Source organism: Annulohypoxylon maeteangense, assembly GCF_022496945.1.
Source record: "Annulohypoxylon maeteangense strain CBS 123835 unplaced genomic scaffold GGS22scaffold_20, whole genome shotgun sequence".
Lineage (NCBI taxonomy): Eukaryota > Fungi > Ascomycota > Sordariomycetes > Xylariales > Hypoxylaceae > Annulohypoxylon > Annulohypoxylon maeteangense.
The window spans coordinates 395,350-418,161 of NW_025953267.1; the positions used below are offsets into that span (position 1 = coordinate 395,350).

Here is a 22,812-nt window from a genome sequence, read left to right on the forward strand (position 1 = left end):
AAATGAAAACATGCATACGTGTACGCACGCGATGTAACTGTAGCTTATAACGAACGAATTTGCAATATGCCCCTTAAAAATGTCGTAGATCCGAAATTAACACCGAAATCCCGATACTCCAGCCGACACCCACCCCCTCTATCAAACGGTTCGTTCAATTCATTAGCTAGCATAATAATGACTCATTCTTTTATGACCCTTACGATAAACATATATAGCATCCATTTCTGGTTTGTCCTGGTGATATTGACGACAAAACCAATATGCAGAACTCTTTTTGTACTGGGTACATACTCGGGTATGATACCCAGGATTATGGGTGTGACAGATATCAAATCAAGACCAATCAACGGATAGAATGAGAGGATGAATTTCCTAATGAGGCAACGTCGAGGACTTCTCAGTACGTACTGTTCATGTACTAGCGCCTAGACGTCGAAAAAGGTTAAAACATTGACTTTCTACGAACAATGTTCTATTTTCGGTTGTGATTATATTTATTGAGTTCAATGGACAAAACTCTATAATTTACTAGAATGATTATGACTGTTTTAATTGCATCGGTGAAATCTGTATGTGATTCACGAAGAAATTCTGTGCGCAATCCAAAGAAATTTGAAGGTTCATCAAACCAACACGAAATCCATCCCATCAGCCCATCTCACAGTAATTGTCCTAAATAATGCATGGATAAAGGTGACAATGAGCGACGTGTCATTACATTCATTAAAACTAAGAGACAAGAAATAAGATATCGTTAACCCTAACTCCGCAAACCTAGCCTCCCATTCCTCAATTAGACTCCGCGCTACCTCACCCGTATTATACTCTACTGAGTCTTTCCAACAGTGCTCTTGGCCACGACCAAGTCTCCAATAGCCGAAACAGGTACATTTCCCATAATATCGAAAACAGCGACACCAGCCTGGAAATCCCTTCCGATCCAATTCCTCAACTCGACCGCCATCAATGAATCGACGCCATAGCTGGAAAGCGGTTTGTTCAATTCTACGTCGTCGGGCGAAATAGCCATGGAACGCGCTAGCTTCTGAGTCAATGCCTTGATGACGATCTGGATTCGCTCGCTTGTATCTGTCGCGGCCTTGAATGAGGCTGCTACGTCCACACTCGCATCCTTCGATGTCGCTTTGGCTTCTCCGACTATGTGGGAGAACGCAGCGAATAAGGGTCTTGTGAGTAGGGCTGGGGGTGTCTGGCCCTTCGAAAGGAAATCGGCTGGTGTGCGTAGACCGAGAAGTACTTGGCTGCCGGTTTGTGTGGGGAGTGGTTCTGAGGGGTCGCACAGCACGCTCAGCAAAGCCATTAGTTCCGTATCGTCGATCTTCTGCATATCGTCCCAGCTCTTTCGTTGGCGCTGGTATTGCTGCGTCTCTGCTACGATACCGATGTTTCGCATCCACCCAATATCAATCGAGACGCCCTTTTGTCCATGCGCAACACGATAACGTGCGAGCGCATCCTGGAAAGAACAGCCGCCTGCATAATTAGATTGTGCCAAAGCGCCGCAGACGCCGTTTAGAGACGATAGAAGAATGAAGAAGTCAAGGTCCTTGGGCAGAAGTTTATGTAAGTTCAAAGACGATGGGACCTTTGACTTCATCGTCAGCTCCCATTGCGCATAGGTCATGTTGTCAAATACAGCGTCTTGGAGGACCATGGTGGCGTTGATACAGCCCTTAACGGGCGGCATAGTTTTAGCGCATTCCTCGAGAACTTGGGCCAGTGACTCAGCTGACGATACGTCGCATTGGGGTGCAACAACATTCACGCCGCGTTTTGTCAATTCGGCAATAACCTCAGCGACTACCGGTTTTGAGCTTCCAGACCTTGAAGGCGCAATTAGGTGCTTCGCCCCTCTATCGGCCATCCATTTCATGATGGCGCGACCGAGGCCACCAGATCCTCCTGCAATCACGTAAGATGCATTTTCCTCAAATTTCCACGATCGCTGTCCAAGAAGAAGTTGCTAAAATTGTAGGTTAGCTTTTTTTCTTAAAAAAAAATTTCAAAAAAAGTATTGTTCGTGAGACTTACCGGGACTATATCAGCAGGGTCGACATTAAGAATAATGCGCCCGATATTCTTTCCTCCTTGGAGGTATCGGAACGCTTCTTCAGCCTTTGATACGGGGTAAATGTGTAGAGGGCCAGGGTGCTGAATAGTGCCCTCGTTTAGAAGGCCTATAGTGGCCTTCAGCAGCTCAGACGTCAACCCCGGGTTTCTGAGGATTACGTATCGCAAGTCAATGGCCGAATAGCTGACATTCCTTGCGAAACCAGCCATGGGTAAAGATGAATTAGCCTTGATGTCGACGACACCGATCTCAACAAACCGACCAAATGGAGCCATGCACTCCCAAGTCGCCCGTAGACTATCTCCGGAAAGCGAGTTTAGCACTACATCAACACCGTATCCGTCCGTTACACGCAAGACTCCTTGAGCGAACGAGGTATTTCGGCTGTTGAAAATGTGATCATCGGGAATGCTAAACGTGTCTTTCAAGAATTGCCTCTTTTCGGGAGATCCGACCGTGGCAAAGACTTCCGCTCCCTTCATTTGAGCCATACGGATGGCCATTTGGCCTGTACTACCCGCAGCCGAGTGGATGAGGACTTTTTCACCCTTGCGGACTCGGGCAATATCGATCATGGAATAATACGCTGTCATACCAGGGACTAGGATAGAAGCTGCTGCTTCGAATGACAGGTCATCGGGGATCTTAAGGACAGCATGGTCAAGTGCACGCGGGTGCGTTCGCATGCAGTCAATCGAAATCATGCAGACGCGGTCTCCTGGCTGGACATTGCTGTCTGGTCCGACGCGAGTAACAACACCTGCGCAGTCGACTCCCAATTCTTTATCCTCTAGACGGCCCAATGCGCAAAGTACATCACGGAAGTTTAGACCCCAGGACTTGGCTTCGATTTCAACTTCATGGGGTAGAAGTTCTGTTTGCTTTGCGGCATCTTCCACGAGTTGCATTGAGTCTAGAGTTCCAAGTTCACCGACAGCGAGCTTTAGCGCTGGACCCTCTGAGATAGGCTTATCTTGCAGCTGAGGGTAAAGCAGAGATCGCAACGTGTCGTTTCCAGACACATCTTCTGCGACTCTACCAGTAGTAAGTCGGCCATTGCGGACGATGTACTCTAGTTCTTTGGTCTGCGATTCGAAAGCGGCCTTGTATGCCTTTGCGACATACTGCGCATACTCGACAATGGTCTCGTCTCGGGACTCAATGGCAAGAGTGACGACGTGTTTATCGCTTTCCTCGTGTCGGATTGACCTCAAGAATCCCTCCATGATACCATATTCCGAATATCGCTCATCCTTCAAACTTGTTTGGGTAACCCATAATAAGTTCCGTGTTTGCTTAAGGAATGTCTGCAGCAACTTGAACTTTTCTTCGGATAGTGTAGCGAGGAAGGGGTTGCTGATTTCCGCAATGCTAACCACGGTGTCATCTTTGGTCAGTTTTGCGGTCGCAATTTGGTCAAGAGGAACGATCCGAGCCTGTTCTCCTTTGGATTGGAGAATCCTGTTATGGATCAAGTTGGCTAAATCGGTTTGGTCACTTGACTGCGCATCGACGACCAGAACAAGTCCTGGTTTACTTGAAGGTACTTCAGATACTTCCTCCGCAGCTTTGGATACGATGATACTGAAAATGTGGCATGTTTCGCTGGGGTAATCCCTAAGGACCAGATCGTTACCGCTAAAACCAGTCCACTTCAGGACGTCTTCCCACTGTTTTTCGGGGATTGCGGGGGACAGACCTCGCCATTCTTCTCGGCGACCCCACCATCCGGGTACCAGCCCAAATGTGAAATTCGTCATTACATCTTTCGGCGCAACAACCTCGAGAAGTAGAAGGTGACCGGTCGGTTTAAGAGTCGTGCGGACATTCCTCATTGTGGCCAATAAATCTTCAGTGGCATGCAGAACACTTCCGGCGACAATTAGGTCATACGAACCCGGCTCAAAGCCCTGACTTTCAGCGCTGCGCTTCATGTCGAAGGTCTTGAATGTCATCCTCTCCTTGTAATCTTGCCATCTTGAAGTTGCCTTCTCGAAGAAGGCAGGGGAGACATCGGTGTATGTGTACTCAGAGAACTTAAGTGCACCGCTCTTCTTTTCGAGCTCATTTAAACAAGTAATGACACGCGACGTGAAACCACCGGTACCAGCCCCCACTTCGAGGATACGAAGATCGGGGTTTTCATGAGTGGCGAGATCTAAGAACTTCAATAGCCTATCGTCACATACGTGTTCGAACATATCTGCGTAAAATACGTCGGCCAAGTTGGCATCGAAAATGACTTCGAGTGGGTCAATCGCGCCAGTGAGGATATCCGTCAGGCGACGGACAACTGTCGTGTGTAGCTTCCACGGAGGGTGGATAGCCTCGACCTCCTGCAAGAGGGTTTCGAGCTGTTCTTCATTGACATCGTCAGCTGCCCTTTCAGGAGATAACAGTCCGACGTGCTCTTCGAGCCACTCCATGTGTCTTCTCTGGGTCCCGATGACCTTCTCACGGTTTTCGCCTGACAATTGTTTCAAAGTCTTGGCAACAACCTTATCGAGAATGAAGGTCAACTTTTGATGTTTTAGCATCATGACGGCCTCGTCCCTAACGAAAGTATTGGCATCAACTGCAGCCTCGAGCTGGTATGGTTCCATCAAGCTCAGTTGGGGTTTCCAGTCAATGCTATACAGCAACTTCTTAGCAGTTTGCTCTCCATCGGACTTTCTTGAGACTGCCGCAGTCAATAGTCTTCGCATAGTACACAAGACTGAACCGTCATCAGCAACCGCGTAAATAGTACCCTCTTCACTCTCCCGACCACCTTTGATCTCCGAGGTGGCGAGATAGTGAATGGAGGATGTTTGAGGCTGTTGCCATCCAGACGGAGCGAACCAGCCGTCTACCAACCGTACGGGGACATTTGTTGCGTTAGACAGGGAGAGTCCCAGTGTAGTGCTAACGCGTAGCACATGGAATGCGGAGTCCAAAACCACGGGGTGGACAAGACTTGTTGTCTTCCATTTGGTCATGTCAACACGAGCAATGGCATTAGACTTGCCGTCCCACTGGATATCCTCAATCACTTGGAAAGCCTCTCCGTATCCCAGGCCGTGATCAGTGGCGTCTTCATAAAACACTTGGGAATCAACCGGTCTCGTGCATAGTTCTCGCGCATTGATGTATTGATCAGTAACCCGAGTGTGAGCTTGCCGACGCTCTTCTTGGAGGTCAGTCAGCGCGGAGTCTTCGTATTCGACTTGAATGTTGGCTTTGAAACACTCGGTCCATCGGTTGTCGTAGTATGCATAGATCGTGACATCCGACCAGGTTGACTCCTTCTCATATGGCCTCTTAACTGGACGCAAGTGAAGCATGGTTTCGGTCCTGTCTTCCCAAGCCTCCTTAACTAGGATAGGGTTCATGAAGTTCGCCTCTTTGACGTAGTAGCCCGATATGACGCGGTTTTCAGGCTGCAATTGCTGGACTGCTTCCATCGCCATCACCAGCATACCAGCTGCGGGATAAATGACGGTTCCGCTGATGACATGGTCGCCAATCCATGGCGTAGTCTCAACGCTTAGGAAATTCCTCCATCTTGGCTCCAAGGGGTTCCAATCGAAAAACCGCGCTCCTAAGGTTTCACCCTTTACGCTATCACGCAGCCTAAAGTCGCGACTAAGGCGAGATTCAGACCAGTAAGTCTTGGAATGATCGAAGGGGTATTTAGGGAGGTCGACTAGGAATCGGGGAGATTCTTGGTCAGATGAGTATTGATTTGCTGCAGAGATGGAAACAGTATGTCCATGGCTGAACAGTTGTCCAAGAAGCTCCAAAGCGGTTTGAGCTGCAGGATGAGACCGATGCAGCACATGACTATACCGGATTTGCTGCTTCTTATTTCCAGCTTTGGCGAGGGTGTCTTGGACTGGCCTACGCAGTGCAGGGTGAGATCCGACCTCAATGAGATCGGTGATGCTTCCTATACCGACTTTCAAGGATGAAGTCTTCTGGGTAAGAACGTGCACGGCATCGGCGAATCGAACTGGTGAAACCATGTTCTCTACCCAATACTGAGGAGTCGCCAACGAAGCTGGTTTCACCAGCTGACCAGTAACTGACGATACCATCGGAATCGACGACCTAGTAGCTTTGGTGTTGCCATTGTCCAGAGATCCTATCTGGCGCATATATTCGTCCGCGATCTTGGCCATGGACGGCGAGTGATATGCGACCCCTGTCTTAAGCTTCTGAGCGAATATTCCGTCCTTGTCAAGTTTCTCCTTCGCAGTATCAATAGCGCTTTCCTTTCCGGAAAGTGTGCAGTTCAGTGGGCTGTTAACACAGGCGACGTTAATCTGGGCAGAAACCTCATAACTAATATTCTTTAGGTATCCCTGAACTTCATCCTCGGCAAGATTGACAGACATCATTGCCTCTGGGGTTTCGCTAGTAGCTCTGAGCTTTCCAGCTAGCTGTCCTCGGAAGTATGATACCTTGGAGGCACCTAATAACGAAAGTGCGCCGATAGCGTAACTTTTCAGGGGTAAGTTAGTATGAGACGTAGGAATTTTAGGGGGGGCATTGCTTACGCTGCGGCTATTTCACCTGAAGAGTGACCAACCACTGCCTTCGGGATGACGCCAAAGCTTTTTAATAATTCAATCAAGGCGATTTGAATAGCTGTGGATAGGGGTTGACTGAATTCGGGGCGATCGATGTTTTCCTTATTATGCAGTTCATCTATGATAAGATCATTAGCCAAGATACTTTTTTGGACTGTATTATCTCTTACCAAATATGGACCAGGTGCATCCTAAGCTGAAGTATATTTCATCAATTTGTTGTAATGTCGACTTGAATGATGGATATTGGAGGAGACCAGCTCCCATACCAACATATTGCGCTCCCTGGCCTGTGAAGACAAATGCAATTCCAGATTCACTTGAACTTCGAATTGGTTTGGCGACGGTGAGGTTCACATCTTGGTCGTAAGGTGCACTGTTAACGACGGCGAATGTCCTCCAGAGCATATGGCTTCTACGAGTCGATAATGTGAATGCTAAATCACCCAGCTTACTTGGGCTGTGTGCGATCTGGGCTTTATAGAAACCTTGATACTGTTCAACCATTCGCTTGAGCGCTTTCTCATCGGCCGCGGACAAAACGAGCAGTCTTGATGTAGAGTCAGCATGGTGTCCATTAGTACCGTTACTAACGCCATTGGTCTTTCCATTGGTGGTGTGGCCATTCCCGTTCACAAGGCCATTTCCATTTGTATGGGCATATCCGTTCGTCTTAGCGACCCCATTTGTTGTGTTTCCATTGATATGGGACCCGTTCGTTGTTCCGTTGGTTACAGGCCGTGCGATCGCTATTTTATGGGGAGTGGCACTTGTGCAGTGGTTTCCGATCAGGCGCCGCTCGCGAAGGTAATGAAGTGCGTCGTCTAGAATAACATGAACGTTCGTTCCTCCGAATCCGAAGGAGTTCACTGATACTCGGCGTAAGCCTTCGCATGGCCAGGAAACATTTTCGCTTGGGACCTAATTCCATGTCAGTCATTTCAACTGACCAGTTAACCGTAATCGCATACCTTAGTGTGATAAAAGTCCACGTCGATCTTGGGGTTGATTTTCTCGAAATTTGCATTGGCTGGGATAATTCCTTTTTCAAGCATTACTACAATGTGTTAGCAAGTTCTCGTCAATATAAAGAGAATAATCAGACCAATGAGATTCTGGAAGCTTACAGACAGACTTAAGGACGCCAGCCAAACCACTGCTTCCTTCAAGATGTCCAATGTTCGCCTTTACGGAACCCCTGAGAAGAATACGTTAGAGCCCGCCATAACCAAGATGAATCAATTGGTTATTGACATACACGTAAAGAGGATCCTCAGTAGAACGACTTGTCCTGAAGACTCTCCCTATTGCTTTCATCTCTATTGGATCGCCTACTGGTGTTCCCGTTCCTGCGCGCGGATGTTAACTTAAACTCCAGTATGACAGACATGATCAAGATTGATACTTACCATGAGCTTCAAAATAACGGGTCACGTTTAGCGGTAGATTCGCCTTCTTGTATACCTGACGAATTAGGTCTTCTTGCGCCTGGGGGCTAGGTTGTGTGAGTCCCGGGGTGTGTCCATCTTGGTTTGAACTGGTGGACCTGATCACAGCGCGGATCATGTCGCCATCCCGTACCGCGTCCCACAGCGGCTTTATGACAAGAGCAATAACACCTTCACCACGGGCATAACCATTTGCGCGATGGTCAAAACTGTAGCACTTGCTGTCTGCTGATAAAAAGTTGAGTGATGATAACATCTGGTATATAGTAGGACCAAGAATCAAGTTCGATCCAGTAACGACGGCCTTATGTAGCAGTTAGCAACAACGGATAACATCATAGTTAGATGGTTAATTCGCTTACAGAAGAGGCCTCGCCAGTCCGTAACGCTTGACACGCAAGATCGAGTGCTAACAAGCTACTGGAGCACGCCGAATCGACGTGAATACTTGGCCCGTGCAAATCAAAGTACCAACTGACACGATTAGGAAGAATGGAAGCAAAAGTGCCTGTTACCGCCATCCGGGGTATGTTGTCGGGATCTTGAGCAATCATCCGCTTGTAGTCGTCCGTCATTGACGCAGAGAACACTCCACACCGAGTGCCCCTGAGTTGTTCTGCCGGGATTCCGGCTTTGCGTAGTACTCCGTTAGTACATAGATAAGGTTAGAAGTCTCTGTGCAAGAAATCCTCACCATTTTCAAAAGCATGATAGGATGCTTCAAGGGTCCATCGCTGCATTGGATCCATAGAAGCCGCCTCTTTCGCCGTCACAGAGAAAAAGGGAGCGTCGAAAGCTCCCGGATCTTCCGTTATGAAATGTCCTCCCCGACAACGAACCTGTAGCACATATATAAGATTGTGTCTGCCATATGAAACTCGAGGGGTTACACACGTTGCCTTCTTTACTATTTTCGAAAGAGCCATTGTTAATACGCGACTCCGGCCACTCGGTCATTAGATTCCTCCTATTCTCAAGAACATCCCAAAAACTAGAAACATCATTAACATCTTGGGGGAGCTTGAACGCAAACCCCACGATGGCTATGTCGTCATTCATTGCTAGCGTCGTCTCTCCGGAAAGGTATCAAAGGGTTTCTTATTGTAACACCACCGCATTCGAGTAATCATACAAAAAAGGGGAAAGGGGTCGGATGGTTCCTGGTGGTCTTCACACTGATGGACAAACACTCAACATCAGGGAAATCGTCTGTGTATATGTATACGGACTTGAATCCTGGCCTGACCCATTCTCCCGGGTCAAACTGTACTTGGGGAGTACAGCCATTATTAATGCCGGCCTTTATTCTCATCGGGACTAGGGAATCCGACAAGGTCCACTGCCCTGGAGTATCAAGCATGTTGAGATACCCTAATGACGCATGTCCCCCAAGACTACTAGGTAGATAGCCAGATTCTCGCGACATCCAAGATGACCACGGAATGGTCGAAACATCTTGGTCGGGGCACGCCTAGCGGTAGGTTCCCAGACAGGAGGGTCTACGATACACTCGACGGTCCGTAACCATCGTCCACTCAAGATCGGCAGCTAGCTAGGATGCCTTAGCAAATCAGGGCAGGAAACCGGGTACAGGGGACAGACCCTTAGTGATGGAAACAGCTGATCTAGTCGGTAACCAAAGCCCGTTACTGCCCATATGCCGATAGGAAGTCCTACACGTGTATGAAACCGCCACTGAGTTTTCTGGAAAACTCTCCTGTGGTCCGTTCTCACCGCCCCGTTGGTAAAGCTAGATGCACGTGTGAAGTCTAGGTCAGCTCGGCGTGGGCCGGCACATGGTAGCCGCAGTAAGAAAGAGATATTACGCTATATACACGTATACTAGGCATGCATAGTATGATATACACGCATCCTAGGCATGCAGAGTATGATATACACGCAGGCTAGGCATGCATACCTAGGTAGTATGCGTGCAAGTGGCACTGCTGCAGGTACGAAAGTACATAGAATAACTCCTGGAAGGAAAGAGAGGCTCGCGAGGGGTTGCATTTAGCTGACCGGCAGCGCTGGGACAGGCAAGGGGGTTAGCTGGAACGGTTCTCATCGCGGAGTAATCCCCGGTCATTTAGCGACTTCGCGCGCGAGTCTATTCCAACTAAGCACATGTTAAGAGCCCGTGGGGTGTGCTCAGTGTAGTCTGATCTTAAGACAGCACGTGTATGCACGTCGACGTGGACTTAAAGATTCAAATAACTCGAAGATCCATAGCATACCAGAAATACCCATAATGCACGATTGATACAGTAGTATCCGAGCTGGAGCTATTATGGACCGCTGCGCGATACATTATAGTTCGGGGGAGATATAAAACTGCGGGAGACAGGACTTACTTCACCGTCTTTGATCCGTAAAAGATGCGTACATAGTAGAATGCAGGCAAACACCCACGTATCCGAGTTACGCTACGGACCCGAGAATCTTTGCATTTGGTGATGCTCGTGGGAGCGGCCCACCCAGCTACCAGGTAGCCATGTCCACTATGATGGTCCAAGACGAGAATGGAGCTTTTCGAATAGACGGGTTGGTCATCCGACGAGAAATGGCCCTGCAAGAGCAAATGCAACCTCGCCAAAGTCGTCGCAACCTCCCACACCTTACAGTCGTTTGGGAACGTGGGGTAAGATATAGTCGAATATAGCAATCGAAATTGTGACACCGAACAGGCTGATGTTTTGTCGATAAGAGGCAAGGGGACCGTATTTGCGATAGACCCTTACCTTCACTCACGAATATATACCTGGTAGCTTACCAGGCGCTCAGACGAGGGTATAAGGAAATAAGTTCCAAGTCGGGGATGCCGATAGACTAAAATAAGGGGCTCTGCATATTATAACAAATATTTTATGCTAATAATTATAGAGGACGTTAGTAGCTTTCCTTAAATTATACGAGAAAGTCCCATGCTTACATAACCGGAGGACGGTCCGATAAAAAGGTGTTGGCTCGTGTTTTGCATTAGCATACCCCAAGCCTGAAGTTTGGGACGAGCTATCATAGAGCCGGGCTTCTTAATAATCAACGAATTTCATTTATTTGGTACGACGGTTTCTAAGTAGGTATGTCACTATTATCGCGTAGGATTTAAGGGCGACATAAAGACTTAAAAAAGGGTTTCCCCGTTGATGTACTATTGTAACATTTGTGTAGCAACGCTAAAAAAGACGAAAACCGTTGAACTTGGGATGCGGAGCTAGTAAAGATGGGTGGGACTTTTATAGACAGAGAATAGCGTGAAATAAAATGGACCATGGGCAAATGAGCAGTGGCGAAACTGTACTACACTGTCTTCAGCTATCTCCTAGCTTTGTAATCAGCTTATTTGTAGGACAAAATGTGTATAAACCACCCAGATAGGTAGCCAAAGAGATGAGCCTCTACATAGTGTAATACAGTATTATTTGCACATACTCCATTTATTTCAAGACTATGAACAGAGCCAATCACAACGCTGTCCAGCTAAAATTCTGCCCCGCAAACTAGCCTTAGTTTCTTCTCGGCTCTTTTACGAATACCCCCTTGTGAGTCTAGGATAATTTCACAAGCATTGACCTTGTCCTTTTATGGTAAACGGTAGACAAATTTGTATAAAGGATGGGAGATAACATCCGGAGAATATCCTTGTGAAGCTCATCCAAATTCAATAATATTATATGCAGTAAGATGTCATCCTGTCAACTACGCATACCAAGTAGGGAACAAGTGATGTTTCATCATATATACATCATCCGTTTAATTATGGATATACATAAAAGCGAAGGGCTTACGCACCTTTTTCGAACCATTGCTGGCGCTACCTGGTTCTATTATGTATATGATGAATATAGATGTTGCCGTTACAGTGCAGTTTCTTTGGGGACGGCGTCCTGGGTCCCCTGATGATCACGTGATAGTCATCTTTATTATACTCAGGGGTCATATATCTGGCATGGATGGTTACGGGAGATTTATGTCTCATCGCTACCGTACTATTACACAAGTGACATTTATGAATATCATCCGCTTAGACCAGTTCTTAGGTACATATCCACCAGTAAGCCTGCCAGTCTGCCGCTTGCTAGCTAATCTAGCTGCCTAGTTCATTCATCTTCTCTTCTCTCCCCATCACGTACTGCGGTATGGTTCGTAAGCGCTATTAAGGTTGTGAACGCAAGGATTCTTAGGCTCAGCTAAGTAAAGATCTCGAACATCTACTAGGTAATCGCCTAACCCCCGCGTCTACTACCATGGGCCGTCCCGATTATTGTGAGGAGCTAAGGAAGATTTTTCGTGACTGAACGAATTTTCGGGATTCAAAAACGCTAGTCATACTTCGTATTAGTCTTTTAACTAAAACTTCATCACATGTCACTTATCCATCGGAAATAGGTAGTGAGATGGTCAAAAATGCCTAATTCGACATGCATGACAAGGGCTCACTATCAATATTATCTTGGTTTAGTTGCAGATTGTCGCGACTGAACCCTTGAGTTGCTTGATTCTGAAAATGAATTCCATATTGTACCAGTATCAAAGTTTCGGGGATTTCGGGATTTGGAGAAGTCATTTCTTTCCTGGAATGGTTAAGGAAGGTGTCGCATGATAGATATCATGGTTCAAAGACGTGTAAATGGGAATAAGACAGGCACAGGCATCGAAGTCCCAAGACGACAATCACGACTGCTCTCACGAGGGTCACCGAACTCAACCACCCTAGGAACCTAGAAAGGATTCAACTACTGCATGCTAAGGGAAAATCACAGTCAGCAAGCGCCCATCGAGGGTAAGGACATATACCCGATATGAAGCTAGTTCAATATATACTACATAATAGTTCGCCCTTTTCTCAACTACGCCCGGAAGTTTGCCGTCATCGGTTTGGCACAAACCGACATTGTAACATTTCAAACTACCTAACCTATTCAACAGCTATTATATACAAGGCGTTTAATAACAGGTATCTGTCAACCTATAAACCCCCCTAGGCGAGGTAACAACTCCTGTCGCGCAAGTACTAACGACATATCGCACCCAATTTTAGTTACGCCAGGCGGCATTGTGATCCACTGCGTTCTTCCCAGCGTCACCCACATATTCCTGCTTGATGGTCACGCGGGTAGTTCGAACGATACCTTGATCGAATTTGCTTGCGTTATCTCGAAGTTGCTCTGTAGATTCCGAATTCTTAAGGTCATTCATCTGCACACCATATTCATCGATCTTCCGATACGTGCTACTGTGTGGATTGGTTCCCGTGCCTGTAGTGGGCTTCGTGCTTCTCAGAGTGCTGTTCTTCAAACCCACGACAGACTTCGCCATTCTCTTCAACTTGTGGAGGACACCATGATCCTTGAGAATCTTCGGGGTGGACGGCAAGCATGCGATTATAAACCCACAAGTCATCTCGGCGAAAGCCCAAAAGATTACAGGGCCAAAGGTGAATGTGGTATCCGTCTCGGTTGCGTATGTTACTGTTACACCCAATCTAAAAGCAGCCGAGATACAAGCTCTTCAAGTCTAGGTATTAGTACAAGTTTAAAATAGGTAATGAGGAGCTTGGTCACGATTAGGACTTACAAGATACCAAGAGAAAAGAATATGGAGACACCTAGCTTCTTCCTAAGCGATAACTGTAACCCCCAGATGACCTTCTGCGGCAGACACAATATGACAAGGTCTGTGGTGAGATGAACAGTAGCGGCTCCGATATCGACATGGAGTTTGTTGATACAATGCCCAGGAAGTGTAAGATCCCATATTTTTTGATATGGAATGCAGACGAAGCAGAGGGCAAATACTATGGCAACCAGAGCCATAGCTTGCGAAGCTATTACACCGTAACAGAAATACAGAAACGTATTGCGAGTGCCTCTAGGAACAAGCATTCGAGTCCATTCCGTCAAGATTGCTATTTTCAGAAGCGGAAGGGTGATTGAATAAAAAACGCCAGCGTAGTGGATGTACTATCATGAATCGGTTAGGTCTCTACGCTATTCGGCTAAATCAGTATAGATAGGTAAGTAGCACTCACAAATACGGTATCAATCATGTCCCTAAGGTGAAGGTCCCACTGATGGACGAAGTAGCCAGGAGTTTTAGATAGCAGTAATGCGAAAACGGTCCAACACAGATATGTTCCCTGAAGGAAGTCAATACCACCGAAGAGTCTCGGGAGTCGTATAACTAACATAAGCAAAAACTATCATATCTAAATTAAGTCATTAGCTTCAGATTATTCACCATAACAGCTCGCCAAGAGTAGGTTCCATACAGTCTTCGGGCTTCATTTGTTTAAAGAGAACCAGCCTCGCATAGCCACGAATGATGAGACATATGGTTGCAACAGAAACGCACGCGGCGACGACACCATAAGCCAGACCATTATTATTAGGTGGATTGTCGAAATCTGGAGTGATACCCTGAGGAGCTGGAAGAGCAGGCCCGTTAAGAGCGGCTTGTTGGAGGTCGTGGGGGAGAGAAGGAAGGTCTGCCATCGTAATGGCTCGGCGCAAGAAGGTGATGATTTTCTCCTTCGCCTTGGCTGTGGGTTTTCATAGGGTTTAATATTATACGAAATATCTACCTACAGTGAGAGAATAATCGAGATCGAATAAGGAGAGCACAGATACTGATCAGTCTATTACCTCGTTGCAGAATATCAGATACACTTTGAGATCCTAGCCGCTTACAAGGGGCGGGAACTCCACGGAAAAGCCTCACAAGATATTAAAACCCCCTGAGGAGCACATACTGGCTCAAGCTTTTCACATCATCTTCCCTGAGCTGTTTACTTTCGCCATCGCCTATCTCAAACCTAACACAGTGTTGGGGGGGATTCATGGTTCTAATTGATATGTCTGAAAAGAGGCCTGCAAGAGCCCTGGTCCAGCGTAACATATACTGGGGTTGAAAAAAGCTTTGCCTTCAGCACCGTCGCATTGCATGCAGTCAATGCTTCATGTCATCTAAAAGTCGTCAACCCTTCAAGCAAACAACTTAACCCCTATTCAAAATATGATACTAGATAAACATAACTCACTTTCTCGAGGTCGTAGGGCTAAGATCTTGAGTTTGGGTTTGGTATAACTCCGATAACTAGTGTGTCAAACATCAAAAGCGCCACTGCCAGCCGAATTTCTAGGCTGAACTAAGGTGAATCCTACGTGCTTAGCTTAGATTCTGACCCGACAAAACTCTTGGGGTGTCCTATTGGGGGGCTCGCCTTCATAACAGAACAAGGATACAGCTGCATGCATTTCGACTACCTATGCATTCCGGAATCCTGATAGGTAATATCTCCGACTGCCGTACATTGTAATGTTGCGGTATGGCCTATATAGGAAAGTTCTCTCGAACCGTACGATCGACTTTGGGGAGAATATCTTTAAAACCGTAGAGTCGAGTCCTATTAACAAGGCTGCCCAGGCTGTTTTGCAACTCTTGCATCCTAGAGGTCGTTCTTGAAACACTCGGATAGTGTTAATCATAGCCCGGGAGAGCATTCGATAGGAGGAGCAGCGAGATAGAGCTTTACGACCGCTGCATATCGTAAACAAAACCCTGCATATCTCGCATCCCGGGGTTTGCATTAAATTAGGTTTACGGCGAACTGTCAATCTGCGATAGAGATATTCGAGAAGCCAAAGATGAGGTGGCTCTGTTTACATGGAAGAGGGACGAGCGCGCAGGTACTTACCCCTGTGGCGTTCTTTAGGAGTATGAGCTGACGGCAGTTGGAAGATTTTTGAGATGCAGACCGGTACGTTCCCCGTCGGCTCTTCGAATGGTACTCTGGCAAGCCGAAATTAACTTCTCGGTAGCAAGGATACGGGAGGCTCTTGGACGAGATCATGAGTTCGTCTTCGCGAACGGCACAGTTCCTACGCCACCCCAAGTCGGTACGAAAGCGTAACCGAGTGTTACCCACCCGTTACAATGCCAATACTAACGGGTAACGCAGGCGCTGAGGCTCTCGCAGATGAGTTCTTCGGATATGTGGCGCATAACATAGAACAAGACCAAGATCTTTGCGACAGCATGATAGAATTCGTGGAGAGCCGAGGCCCGTTTGACGGGATTATGGGGTTCTCCGAAGGCGGAACGGTAGCGGCCATGATGCTAGTCGAAGACGCAAGGCATGGTTCGTTCGGTGGATTTAAATGCGCTGTGTTTTTCTGCGCAGCTCCACCGTTCGATCCTGACCTAGTCCGATCTGGCGTAATCAAGTACGCCGATCCAGACACGGATGGGGTTTTGCTGGCGATTCCAACCGCCCATATCTGGTCCCGGACTGCTGGGGTCGATGAGATTAAAGTCCACGAATCTTTATCTCGACTTTGCGATGATCGAGTCAGGGAGGTGTTTCTTCACGATCTAGGCCATGATGTGCCAGGTTCGAAATCTGATCAGGGCTTAGTTGGAACACTTCGAGCCATCGAACATGTCATCGAGAATGCGATGGATGACTCCTAAAGGTACCTAAAATGGAGTATCGGCGGAAGATGGTGTGATGAGCATACCTATCGTAGAATGCAGTTGGTATAAAGGTCATCTCGAACGTCCAAACACCAAGAATATGAAAGAATCGATTGCTTGAATTCGTTTTTCGTTCCAACAGTCTGACATTCTAACGTTCCATGCATTGATTACTTGAAACGACAGGGCGGGGCTGGGCGGGAGGACAGGGAGGCATCTGTAGATCGGCACGAAAAAGGAAAAACGCAGAAAAATAATGACGCTAACCAAGTCTCCCTTTCTTTTGGTGTAACCCCCATAGCCTTATCCTTGGGTCATTCAACCCATGAGGCGACAATGGGGCTTATGATGTATCTCGTACACGCATATAAACGAATGAGACTCGGATCGAATGCTTGATTCGGCTAACAGAAGGCTACCCAACTACCAACCTATCAATTTCGCAAAAGTTCAAACACACCTTAGGTTTCTATGCCAACATTTTATTGTCGATAGCAATATAAGATGAATTCAGAAAGAATTACTACCTAGTCCAGGTACTTGTACCGCCTTCAAATCCGCACGGACCGTGAGATGATATTATTACAGGGTACAAATGAAAAATTGGCTAGCACACTCCACGCAGTACATCCCCAGCTAGTGTAACTTGACTTCGAAATCCTTACATTAGGTAGTACATTAGATAGGCATCGACATCGAGGCCAGGCCTTCCTAGGCTTTCCATAGAACAATGAGTGCTGGAGTTCATTGTATCCCCCTGCATTTGTCAGGAGGCGAACCCCTATACATCTCATACCCCGCCACCGTATTAGTCCTCTATCTGCTCAGTAATACCCAAGTTAGTGTGGTTCATTTCTAGGCGTTCATAGCGTCAAAACCAAGTAACGTCTCCGACAGCAAGACTTGGAAATTATTTAAGACCAGCGTCAAGTCACACAACTTGATATGATATAGTTTCCACCAAAGTTCCAAGGTTATCATTAATATTATACTACACAATACCATTCAAGAAGACAAGACATCAGTTATGCCGACGAAACAGGAATACCAACTTCATCCCTGGGGCTGGGAGAATGACCCTGAGGAGGAGAGCATCAGGCTTTCTACCCTTGATTACTTAGCTGCATGCGTATACAACAACTATGCACTTTTCTTTAAATTAGACGATAGCGCCGACAAGACCAAGATTGCCGAAGTTATCAAAGAGGGTCTCGAACGGACTCTCGCTCAGGCCAGGCACCTAGTCGGTACTATCGAGAAGAATGAACACGGCGATCATTCTTTCGTTAAGAAGAAGGATAGCACTGTCGGTTTCATTGTTCAACACATCGACGGACCTGAGGACGACTTCCCTTCCTTCTCCGAACTCGAAGAGGTCCACTTTGCCTCATCGAAGATCGGTGATAAGATCCCGACTTTAAGCTGGAACGGCCTCATTTATGGAGAAAGACCCGAATGTCATCCAGATGCCAGCCCGTTTGTTTCGGCGTTCCAAGCTAACTTCATTCCGGGCGGGTTAATTCTCAACATGCACTCTCACCATTACGCCAATGACGTAATGGGCTGGGCCAGTGTAGCCCACCAACTCGCTGATAACTGTGCTGCCATTGTTAATAAAACTCCAGCTCCGGGCTGGGATATGCAGGCGGTGCGTCATACACGATTTATCGCAAAAGAGGTCCCTGAAGAGTCCAAAATCGATGGCCCTCCTGCACCTAGCCGTTACCCTCACCCACCATCTGCAGCCATGCTTCTCCACTTGCCGAAGAGCAAAGCGGCAGAGCTCAAGAAGCTCGCTAGCCCCACTGACGGTTCCTGGATCTCGACTTATGATGCTGTTTCGGCTTTCCTATGGAGATACCTGTCAAAACATCGTGCCACCCTCTACAATGTAGAACCTCACGAGTCGAGCTTGTGGGGTGAGGCCATCAACATGCGCAAACGACTAAACCCACTTGAGCCCGAAAGAATCCAGAGAAATGTTTTCTTCGCCACAGTATCGGCGACAGCGCCAACAAGATGCACTAATGCGGAGGTGATTTCGGAGGCGCCCTTGTCAAAGCTTGCTTCGTACATCCGCGGCTTGACCAATAACATGACAGAAGACGCATTATGTAAAGTAATGGATTCGGTAGCGCCTATTCGCGACAAGACGTCCCTCTTTATCCGCGTCGACTCATTCCCGCCTTTGACGATTATCATGACGGATTGGCGTGATACCAAGGTTACCGAAGCCGACTTTGGATTTGCGCGACCGAAGGCATTCAGGCACCTTTTCGCGAATAAGATAGACGAGGGATTGGCCATCATCTACCCACCACGATCGACTTCCAATCCCGACGAAGGATGCGAGTTCATGATTCCGTTTGAGAAGTCACTAGTCACGCAGCTGACTGAAGATCCCGAGTTCAAGAAGTATTTTGAACTTAGGGGTTATGAGACGACGATGGTGGAAGACGTTCCCGACACCGTGGCGGGAAAAATCCAATAAAAGATTTAAATTGCATGAGATCATCGACGTCTATGTGTTGGGAAAGGCTTGCATGGGATTGATTTCAGTGGTGGATTAGCGTATGTAGTATCAAGTATGAATAAATCAAGTTCTTCCGCATAGCATAAAAACTAGGTACGCTACGGGCTGCAGGGCTACTAGATAGTGCCCAGTCGTGACTAAGCCTTGCGATTCGGGAATGTCAGTAATTATTTCAAACATCACTTTTGCGGATGCATGGCAGCGGCACGGTCGCGAACCGTTCTGGTCCCGAACCCTCGGGCCGTCCCGGCCGAGAACTGTGGACGATCAGCCGAAGCCCTGGAGTCCATCGGGTCGATTATCGAAAACCATGGCATTCGCGTGCAAGATGCTGCCCATCAATATCCACTGCTATATACAGGACGTTGGTAAGGGGGCATGCGGATGCGGGTATGCTGAAATACCACGAGGTAACTGGGTAATTCCCAAAATATCATATTATACATACAGGTCCCAGAAAATAGCACGGACATGCCTGTCTCCCTTGTCTCCCTGCACCTCCCTGCCCCTCATGGCTGCTCATGTCGCTGACCGCTTGATTTCCCCGCAAAATAAGAGGAGGCAACGTGGGAAACTGCGCGTATGTGGCGTGACAAGCTGTTGGAATGCCTCCCTCTCTGCCTCTTAACCCACGCTGATAAGAACCGAAGAAACGCCAAGGAGTTCGATTGAGACATAAGTAATCAATGAATACCTCTTTGGGATTCAATGTTAGACCGATGCAGAAAGAACCAAGTAACGGCAATGTATGGAGCTCGACTATCGGCCTTGAATCCCTAGTTCAAAGGTTTCTCGTAGTTGGAACGTTTGACTTGCAGTGCATTCGTACTAATGCACTTCTAAAACAAATGCACTAACATGGAGACTGCCCAGCAGCCCAGGTGCTAAGAGTGGAAATTCTCACCGGAGAACTGTATTCTTTTTTTCCTTTTTCCCTCTCTAGCGGATCACAGTCAGTACCACATGGCGGCACAGCCCGTCTGCAGATCGGTGGCATGTATGATAACCAATGCCTACCTAGGTAGTCGGGAAGACGTCAGTGCTAAGAGCTAGGCTACGAACTGGGCTTGCTGCAAGAGCGGGCGTTGTGCATCGTACATCAAGCGCAATAATGACAGAACTGGAATGTTTCCAGACACGTGGCATGCAAGAGAACTCGAAATAGAAATTAATAAATGACGCCGTTAATAGTTGGTAGCATATTTTGACATTTCTCAAGACTGCCTTGCAGATAGGAAGGCAACACCCGAATATCGTTAACAAGTGCACATATAGGATAGGAACCTTTTGGAGAGCCCTACGCAACCTACCTACGGAAGGTGGAGTACCCTGACGACGAGGGTATTCGTAGATAGCCTTCACTACTTTCCCTATCCCTTGCAAACCGTTTGAAAACCGTTTACGCAGATGCCAGATAGACGGGATATCCGAGAAGTCAAGTCCCGCCCAATCCTGTAGGGATAAACGATCCGGAGGAAGAACCGCGTCGACCGCGTCGCGTTGCTTGACACTTCCTTCAGACGTGTCACTCTAATATCAAGCATATTTCTTACTCCAAACTCGCCAAATTTTCGCGATATCCTCGAGACGCGCCAGCGACTTCCCAACTGCGCAGGTTGACAAGATTCCCGACCAACTTCGCTGACCTCAACGTAATCGACACCACCATGAAGAAATTCCAAGGGCCAACGAGGCCAGGGGGGTAAAGCAGTCAGCTGGACATCATTATCGCGTATTATGGAGATGCATTTGAGACATCCGGTTAGCGTTATAATAATATAAGATAAGCTAGAAGATCCCAGCAATAGCCCTAACGCAATAGATCAACATCAATAGCCCATGTGACTATCATAATTGAACATTCTAGCTAAAAGGTTATACCAGATAATCTCAGGAATGGCACGGAGCTAATGTACTGCATTACTATCACCTTGACATAGCCTCGTATATCATTACGGTCAAGGTGATTGGTGTTTTATATTATTCTTCTATATCGAAACACTTATGAACTAAGAGATATTAGGTAATAAGAACCCGGATCTTCGTCATGGTCCTCTCGCCATTAACACCTTGAGCGCGGGAAGCGCCTGAAAAACAGCCTTAAATGCTACATCTTTATGATATAACTACTAGACTCGGACCGACCTATTAACACCATGCGGGCCGAGATATAGCGTTGATTAGAGACCTATAGGAGCCCTGCCGGATGTCCCGGGATGTATATTTGTGCCGTAAACAGGCTTACCAGGAGGGGCGAGGAGAATCGGGTATAATGTCGGCTATGAGATTTGGGTATTTTTCCCACTCTGTGCCAACGTCAAACTCTCCCTTGCTAGGTGAACGACCAATTGGTAAGCCTCAATCCCATATATGGCTTGTGAAGTGATTACTAGAACTCACCTACAAACCGGCCTCGCCCGAGAGTTTTCCGAACATTGACTCACATTTACTAAAGAAACAATGGGGGAATGAAGTGACAGCTGAAACTTACATAATCGATCCTTACATTACCTAAGTTTAGAAGAGTTAATACAAGAAAGGTGCTCAACAACTAAAAGATGTAATTTGATCTCAGATACCCATTATGAATGCCTAGTTTGAGTCTCAAATTATAACATCTAACAGTTACGAACACAAGTATTCATAGAACAGGTAGTTAGTGATATATATATAATTTTAGTCTCTTCCAGGTGCGGAATTTGTGATTAGTACTTTTACTTACCTAAACGCAAGCTTACCTGCCTACTAGGCAAGTGGCAAACGCGTAAAAACTTGTATTCAATACATTCTAAGGTTCCCATAAGGACTTTTATTATTGTTCTGGAAACCCAACCTTAATTTCTTACCAACACTCGCTACAACCTTAAACCAACAACACAGTAGAAGATGGTGTGAACAATCTGAATAATCCCTCACACGTTTCACTGATGTGAACCGCCCAATGGCAGTTAAATTAATCAACCAAGAGGCTGATTCTCCGTGACTTCATGTCGTTACTAAGGATGTAGTTGAAATTGTAAATGAATGACGTGGGGTGTGTTACAGTTACCTACATATAAAGTTGATGAGTAATGGAAAATACTACACTCCATTACGAGAAACACGGGATGATACACGGGACAATCTAACGATCGGAAAATTTTCCTTCAGCACGGGATCTTGGCTGCTTTAGTAGCAATCGCTGCTGTCGCCTCCTCGTGGTCGCCGCACTAATATGCAGCCATGACAGCATCAGGTAATACCTCGCATCTGGTGAAACTATATCAATCCTTCAGGGACTCATTGTTACACTGGTGTAATATGATAGGAAGACAAACCTAGATATTAAGTATGCAGCCCTATACTGTGTGATGAATGAGTTGTCACCCCTTTCTAGGATCCCAAAAGCTTAATTCTACTTCAATCATAAGCTTTGAGGCTCATATCTGTGAAGTGTGCTCCTATTTGATACTCTAGATTGGGAATATATGATGTATAAAGTTATTGCTGAAAATTCGGAAGGCCGACTGAGGAACAACTAAAAAATTCTATCATGCAAATCGTCTAGAGATAATATCCGTGACGTTGCTCGAAAAAGTGCCTGGGAAATGTAAAAAAAGGGGTAAAGGGGTTGAAGGTTACACAAAGCTGTTTATGTAATGGTCAAAACTTTATTACCCCTAACATGATAGGTGACACTCTTCATGTGGCAGG

General features: G+C 46.8%; 4 protein-coding genes across 4 annotated transcripts; 2 read left to right on the plus strand and 2 right to left on the minus strand.

The window, feature by feature from the left end:
* Positions 1–554: 554 nt before the first annotated feature.
* On the minus strand, positions 555–9,173 carry GGS22DRAFT_197054 (uncharacterized protein; the record flags this gene model as incomplete). The annotated part of the gene is made up of 11 exons (XM_047965930.1): positions 555–1,987; positions 2,056–6,577; positions 6,634–6,784; positions 6,837–7,587; positions 7,638–7,723; positions 7,794–7,864; positions 7,925–8,015; positions 8,076–8,418; positions 8,477–8,745; positions 8,809–8,953; positions 9,009–9,173. 11 exons carry the CDS (start codon positions 9,171–9,173, stop codon positions 830–832), a joined length of 7,752 nt encoding a protein of 2,583 aa, XP_047815143.1. The 3' UTR covers positions 555–829.
* A 3,975-nt stretch (positions 9,174–13,148) lies between these two features.
* On the minus strand, positions 13,149–14,605 carry GGS22DRAFT_192398 (uncharacterized protein; the record flags this gene model as incomplete). The annotated part of the gene is made up of 4 exons (XM_047965255.1): positions 13,149–13,620; positions 13,689–14,074; positions 14,143–14,294; positions 14,383–14,605. The coding sequence occupies 4 exons, from the start codon at positions 14,603–14,605 to the stop codon at positions 13,149–13,151; spliced, it is 1,233 nt and encodes a 410-aa protein (XP_047815144.1).
* Positions 14,606–15,902: 1,297 nt separating this feature from the next.
* Positions 15,903–16,749, plus strand: GGS22DRAFT_172901 (serine hydrolase-domain-containing protein). Its single transcript, XM_047962843.1, has one exon. It carries the CDS (start codon positions 16,047–16,049, stop codon positions 16,581–16,583), a length of 537 nt encoding a protein of 178 aa, XP_047815145.1. The 5' UTR covers positions 15,903–16,046; the 3' UTR covers positions 16,584–16,749.
* A 795-nt stretch (positions 16,750–17,544) lies between these two features.
* GGS22DRAFT_172902 (acyltransferase) lies at positions 17,545–19,495 on the plus strand. Its single transcript, XM_047962844.1, has one exon. It carries the CDS (start codon positions 17,614–17,616, stop codon positions 19,075–19,077), a length of 1,464 nt encoding a protein of 487 aa, XP_047815146.1. The 5' UTR covers positions 17,545–17,613; the 3' UTR covers positions 19,078–19,495.
* Positions 19,496–22,812: the final 3,317 nt, after the last annotated feature.

Bases quoted from the DNA above. Each gene is read 5' to 3' on its own strand.
- GGS22DRAFT_172901 (XM_047962843.1), top strand. From the start codon at position 16,047: ATGCCAATACTAACGGGTAACGCAGGCGCTGAGGCTCTCGCAGATGAG.
- GGS22DRAFT_172902 (XM_047962844.1), top strand. From the start codon at position 17,614: ATGCCGACGAAACAGGAATACCAACTTCATCCCTGGGGCTGGGAGAAT.